General features: G+C 49.0%; 1 protein-coding gene across 1 annotated transcript in view; it reads right to left on the bottom strand.

Moving 5' to 3' along the window:
- The window catches only part of DNAH9 (dynein axonemal heavy chain 9), a 135,002-nt gene that overhangs the window by 46,175 nt on the left and 82,016 nt on the right, over positions 1-6,811 (bottom strand). Inside the window, exon 43 of the mRNA XM_017737716.1 lies at positions 5,989-6,111. Coding sequence (XP_017593205.1) covers positions 5,989-6,111 — 123 coding nt within the window. The remainder of the gene's footprint in view (positions 1-5,988; positions 6,112-6,811) is intronic.

Raw genomic sequence — 6,811 nt, 5'->3', positions numbered from 1 at the left:
CCCTTTCCCCACCTCCCCCACCCTCCCCGGGGCCCCCAGCCCCTTCCCAGCTCCGTTCCCTGCCCTGGACATGCTCCAGCCCCTCCATGTCCTTCTTGTCCTGAGTGTCCCAGAGCTGTCCTCGGCACTGGAGGTGCCCCAGCACAGGGGACGGGCACTGCCCTGGCCCTGCTGCCACCCAGGGCTGGCACATCCCAGGTGCCATTGGCCTCTTGCCCTCCTGGGCACACCTGGGCTCCTGTCCAGCCTCTGTCACCAGCACCCCCAGGGCCTTCCCGAGCTTTCCAGCCCCTCTGCCCCAGCCTGGGGTTGGTGTGACCCAAGGGCAGGATGGAGCCATTACTTCCCTTTCCTTCCATTTAGAGGGTGAAGAGGCTTTTACATTCCAAATGCTCAGCTGACAGCAGGCTTTGTGTCAGGGAAACACAGAGGCTGTAGAGCATCCAGGAAAACTCGATTTCCACTCTGCAATCAAACCGGCAAAGTGAGTCCTTAAATATTTGATGTGATCACAATCTCTGCTGTATTTCAGATAAGCATCAGATCGTTAGCCAGCAGGTTAAAAAGGAAAAGGGGAAAAAAAAAGGTAAAACCTTCTCAAGTAGCATTTCTGTGAGACACTGGGAATATTTCTCTGAGACTTGATACAGAGGACAGAAGAATGTCCTTAGGAAACTTCTAGATGAGAGCAGATAAATGTCCATTTGAAGTGTCACAATCAATGTTTTCTATCAAAGATGCTCTAAAAGGCTGCACATCTGAAGAACTGAGTTAATGGAAGATATTTAATTAAGACTATGGTTTTCTGGCATAATAATAATTCTGAAGGTAGAAGGGAAGCTGTGAGCTGTGAGCCTTTCCTGTCTGACCAGCCTGATCAAAGGATATTGCACATGCACAGAGAACACAATGTGTGCAGCAGATTGTGTCACAATGAATCCTGGAGAAGAATGAAAAATTTCTTCATCTAAAAAGTGCAAGAAGTGAAAGTTGGAAGAGAGATTTCTGTTCTTTTGTCCAAAGAATTCCAGTTTTCTTAAATGCAAAACATATGATTCGGTATTTTATCTCATAAGCCACACACGCAATCTTATCATCTGCATTCTGCAAAATTATAAATATGGAGTTAATATACGACTTTGTCTAGGGCTGTTCTCCTCCTCGAAAGCTGAATTCGGTATTTAGAGCTCATTATTCAACATCACATTTATTAAACAATGCCCTTTCAGTGGCGTTTTCATATCTACATAATGAAAATTCTTCCTCTTCAGAACAAGATGAGGGAAGTGATTGGGATAAGAAGTAATCCAAGTTGGCCAGGTGTACTCCTGCTGTGTATTAACTCGCTGCACTTATCCCGTGGGACACATCTGCATTCAGCACTGAAGAGGCACTGCAGGAAATATCACAAAGGAAATCAGGCTCGGGAAATGCGCATCCCAGCCGAGGCTCCTGGAACAGCCGGACACGGGGACAGCCACGTGCACCACGCGGAGCCAGGGACCACGGGGCAACGTGGAGGAGCTGGAGCTTGGGAGAATTGGCAGCTGGGATGACTGGGGTCCCAGGGAACCCCTCCAGAACCACCCTCACCTTCTCCTGGCTTTGGTTTTGGCCAAGGCAACCCTGGCAGTGAAGACTACGAGGGCACAGCCCACGGCTCCATCAGTAGTGGAGAAGCTTGGGAAGAGCCCAGCTGGCCCCAGGGGATGCTCAGGTGATCTTTGCCAGGCACACACCCAGTGCTCTGCTGCACCCCTGGGAACACCAGCCTGGCCTGAACAGAAAGGGTGACCGTGCCTTGTGTGAGGCTGTGCCTGAGCCACTGACGGGCACAGGGTCTAAACTCAGGCCTAAACCCACTGCTACAGGGCTGCTCCAGAGCAAGGCTGTGTCAGAGCATGGGCAGGAGGAATTTGTCCCTGCAGGTCTCAGAGCCCAGCACGGCGAGGGGAAGGCGCTGCTCCCTCCCTGCTGATCTGCTCCTCTGTCTGTGCCTGCAGAAGGTGCCCAGGCACAGGCTCACCCTGAGCCACACAATTTGCCAGTGTCTTGCTGGCTCACCTTTGGCTTTGGTGAGCTCTCCTGCTCTCAGGAAATGCTGGGCACGACCCAGGGCAGGACTCTGCAGAGCTGCCCATGGGAAACAATGGGTGAGGTGGCTCTGGTTTGGGAGGTCAGGGGAGTTTAGCTGTGTGCAGTCAGGTGCTGCCAGGGCCAGCAAACAACTGCTGGCTCATTTTACTGGTTAGCCTGGATACAGTCCAGTTTGAAAGATCAAACAACCCTAAAACCAAATGACATCATTTCAATATCATGTTCAGAGAAGAGCCATGACAGGAGCTGTCTGTCCTTGCCCTGGGGATAACCAAGAACAGCTCAACACGGCAGCCTGGGCTTCACACAGGGTTCAAGGGACCACAGAGCATCACTTCAGAGATGAATTCAGAGAATACTCACCTTCCAGAGGACAATCTCTACATGGAGTCTGTGTTAATTCAATCCCACAACGAGAATTCCCAAATGGCATTTGCACATGGTTGTGGCCACTGTGGTCTAAGGTGTGGCCACATATTTACTGGTGAGGAAACCACCAGCCAAGCCAGGAGAAATGGCCAGCCTTGCATGGACACAGAAAACGTTTTCAGAAGTACCAACAGAAATAAAAACTTTCAGGGCAGACACTGGGAACACAGAGGGGGAGAACAGTACAACAGGATGTAATAAAAGAAATTGAAAAGAGAGAGAAAACCTCATTAGGAGCCAGAGAACACTTTTTCCTTCTCGAGGGATCACTGCTAAGCCCCTGCAAATGAGAGGACTGAAATGACCAACTCCACCGAGCACCAAAGCCAGGGACTCAGCAAAGGCACTGCTTTAATTAAATGACAAAATTCTATCCCCTTCCTGCTCTCAACTAACCCTCAACAACCCAGAGGCAGGATTTGCACCGAGGCAATGACTGTGCCCTTTGCTAACACCTCCCCTGCTCCAGAGCCAAGGAAAGCTCCTCCACAGGGGCTCCCCACAGGTACCATTCCCTCCCACACATCTCACTGATGAACAGAACCAAGCCAAGCTCAGAGCAGCTTTTCTCAGCCTTTATTCAGCTTGAATGAAATTCCTGTTTCAGGTTTAAAGAAGCACCAAAGAGCCTGAAATGTGCCTATTTTCCCAGGTCTATCAGCAGATAGAATAAAAGCTATTACCTCTCCCTACAAACCACATCCTTCTGGCCAGGGATGTGGGTTTCCTCATCCAGGGGTGAATACCGACCCTCCCTGGCACACCCCTTACAGCAAAAGGCTCTGTGAAACTTTGTGCTGAACTGGAAAGAAGCTGGAAAACTAAATCATAAATGAATGCTTCCTAAATGAGATGCTCCAGCACCACGAGCCGCAAACAGCCACACAACTGCAAAGGATTATTGGCCTATATATAATATTAACCAACCCCCAGCAGTAAATAATCAGCCAAGTCACACAAGGCCAGTTGCATGCCCAGAGCCCTCAACATTTAATGTGGCCCTCAGAATGGGCCACAAATATCAATATTGATTTCTTTTGGCACTATCTTGGCCAGAACCCCCTGGCCAAAGGAGCCCCTTGGGCTGGAGCATTTTCAAAGTTTCTGTGAAAAATCAGCAGAATGCTAAATTTCACTTTGAATTTGAAATATAAATCTGAAGTGTACTTTGCTCCAGCTTTGTTGAAGAAACTATTTATTATAGCATTTAATCTTCCTGATATAAGAAAAGGAGATTTTAGCCTGCTAATAAGCTGTGTAGAAGCCATGACTAATTAACCTAATTATAGCAGTCTGTGACAAAATATGATTTTACTAAAGCCATGCCTCAAGTAACTAGAATTGCCAAAAACTCAAAGGCTAATAAACCAACAGACATCAACATAAACACTGATAAAGTTGACACCAACCATATTATTTACAGTAAAATCAATGCTACAATCGTCACAAAAGACAACCTGAAGGGTATTCAGTATCTGATAATGTAGAGTTCACTATCACAAAGTCCCGAAATTCCTAGAATTTGTGCAGAGTCTGGGCAGTGACTCTTGGAGATGTGCAGTTCCTGGAGCCATCAGGTGCAGGCTGAGGACACCTGAGGTGTGCAGCACACCTGGAAACCTTCCCATGCATTTGTGGGCATCAGAGTTTCCACCTCAACCACAAACCCACAAACGCTCTTCAGTGGGGAAGAGGAAGCGGAGTGGGAAGGGCTCATCTTGAAGGGAATCACTCAGGGAGCAGGAAAGGCCATTTCAGCCCCATGGAGGGGGCCTGGCAGCACAGGAGGGATGACCTGACAAAGAAAACTGCCTGCAAGCCCAGCAGGTGTTTGTTTGGAGAATGTACCTCCTGCAGGCAGGTGGCAAAGGCATCCTTGGGCACTGCTGGAGTAATAGAGAATCACAGAATCATAAAGGTTGGAAAAGACCTCTAAGATGACCAAGCCCAACCATCAACCCAGCATCACCACTAACCCACGTCCTCAAGTGCCAGGAAACATATGTGTTTCCTCAGATGCATAAAAGTATCTCCAAAATGAGGATCAGAGTCTGAAACCTCTAAATCCCATGGCAGAAGGAAGGTCATGTTCCAGAGGAAGCTTAAAGGAGTGAAGTCAGAAGCAGCTTTACAAGGCAGGATGCTCCCAGGCCGTGCAGAATGAGAACCCAGAGAACTGAAATGCACATTTCAGCCCACATTTCCCCAGGCTGAACACGGGCAGGGACAGAGCAGAGCTGAGAAAAGCTGTGATGCCAAGCAGCGATGGGGATGTACATCTACAATCCATACAGACTGCACAGCCCAAAGACAAAATCTGCTGTTACAAAGCAGGTGTTCCGTGGGCTTGATGGCTGAGCCCCCCTGATTGTGTGTGTTGACCCTCAGGGTCCATTTAATTTGTCTTCAATTAAGGGACAAAATTAAAGCTGCTGCTGCTATCTGAACAGCCAAGTGCCACCACTGAACAAAAGATGATTAAGGAAAAGGTGTAGGGGTTTTTTTAATTCCTTCATTATTATGGGAATAGACCTTTTAGGGGCTGAACAGAGCTGGTTCAGTGAGAGGTTCCATTGCTTGACATCACAGGCTGATGAAGTGGGAATTTCTTCACAGATGTCTTTGGCCTGGATGAAGATTTTCTGTCTGGTCCCTCTTCAGGAACCAGATACATTCTCCATTCAGCAGGGGGAAGGGAAAGAAAGGGAAAGCCCAAAGCCCCAGGTGAAAATTTGAGAACTATCCCAATGAAACTGGGAAGTCCTCACTCCCTACTTCACAGCACCAAGAAAAGGTCCCACAGAGGCAACATGCTGTAAACAAAACTGATTCTTACATCACCACAGGTGCCAGAGACTGACCAGCACCACAGTCAGACAAGGGACACAATTCCAGCTCCAGCAAGGTGTGAATGAACGGGCCAAGGTGGAGAGTATTTGGACCCTTTTCAGAAACCAAATCCCACCCTGCTGGATCAGGTCCAGACCCAGCACAATTCACATTTGTTGACAAAGAGGAGCAAATATGGGATAACTGTCATTTTTCTGGGATGCTCTTCCTCCCCTCTCACTCCAAACACGTGGCAGGTGCCAGACCTGCCCATTCCCATGACAATATTTCCCTGCAGGCCTGGCAGCTGTCACAGTTCCAACCCCAGCACATCCCTGCAGAAATTCGCACTTCTTCCCAAATAATGGGGCATCTCCATGTCCTTTACAAACCATAACCACAAACCCCTGAGGGTATTCTCGGTCTAGTCTAACAGGGAGAAGGCTAAATCTCAGAGGGAAGAACCATCTTCTTGGGGATACCCAGGAAGAGCCCTCAAAATCAGGACCTGCAGAACTCTCCATATCTGCAGCCTTTTGTTTCACCAGCATTTTGTTCACCAAATGCCACAAGGATCCACCTGAAGGGCTTTTAGAGGAGATAAGGGGAGCTGATTTCCCATGGATCAGGTACCTTGATTCCTCCCCAGGAGTGGTCAGACAGGAACTCCACAGGGCTCGTGACTCCGGGCTGTGCTGGGTATCTGAGCAGGAAATCCAGTTCTGCTGGGTTGATTTCTTTATTCATCAGAAGTATCTGCAATTCCAAACAAACGAGATGTCCTAGAGCAGCCAGGATCCAGAGCAGCAACAAACTCCAGCAGATTCATTATTCAATTAACGTGCTCGAAAAATGTGTGACTAAAACATACAGGGTGCCCCATGTTGGAGGGGTGTGACGGACACACCATGTAGGTGCTCTGGGTGTCCCAAAAGAGGAGCAAGAATGAGTGTGGAGATTGGCAACAGAACAGGAAGAAAGTTGGGAAAACCATGTGGTAAAGGCTGAGATCCAGGTGGGTAGAGAGCAGCCTGAAGGGAAGGCCCTGGCTGCAGAGCCAGATTGGACACTAAAAATTACACAAACACAGTGGACATGGTACAGCAGCTCTGCAGTGAGCACTTCTTTATGTTAAATGCAAGAAGCCTTCCAGGCCAGTTTGCTTTGCCAGTATTTCCAGGTCCTGCAAGCAGGAATTACTCTCTCACATAACCTTTGTCAGTGTAATTCAAACCCAACACAGCATCTGTGCCTGTTATTGGCAGGAATAAATCCTGCAAGGAGCAGCTGAGGGAGCTGGAAAGGGGCTCAGGCTGGAGCAAAGGAGGCTCAGGGGGGACCTTGTGGCTCTGCACAAGTCCCTGACAGGAGGGGGCAGCCGGGGGGGTCGGGCTCTGCTGGCAGGGAACAGGGACAGGAGGGGAGGGAACGGACTCAGGCTGGGCCCAGGGAGGCG

The sequence above is a fragment of the Corvus brachyrhynchos genome, unplaced genomic scaffold (genome assembly GCF_000691975.1).
Source record: "Corvus brachyrhynchos isolate BGI_N302 unplaced genomic scaffold, ASM69197v1 scaffold236, whole genome shotgun sequence".
In the NCBI taxonomy this organism is placed as follows: domain Eukaryota; kingdom Metazoa; phylum Chordata; class Aves; order Passeriformes; family Corvidae; genus Corvus; species Corvus brachyrhynchos.
This window is presented reverse-complemented; position numbering and strand designations above follow the sequence as displayed.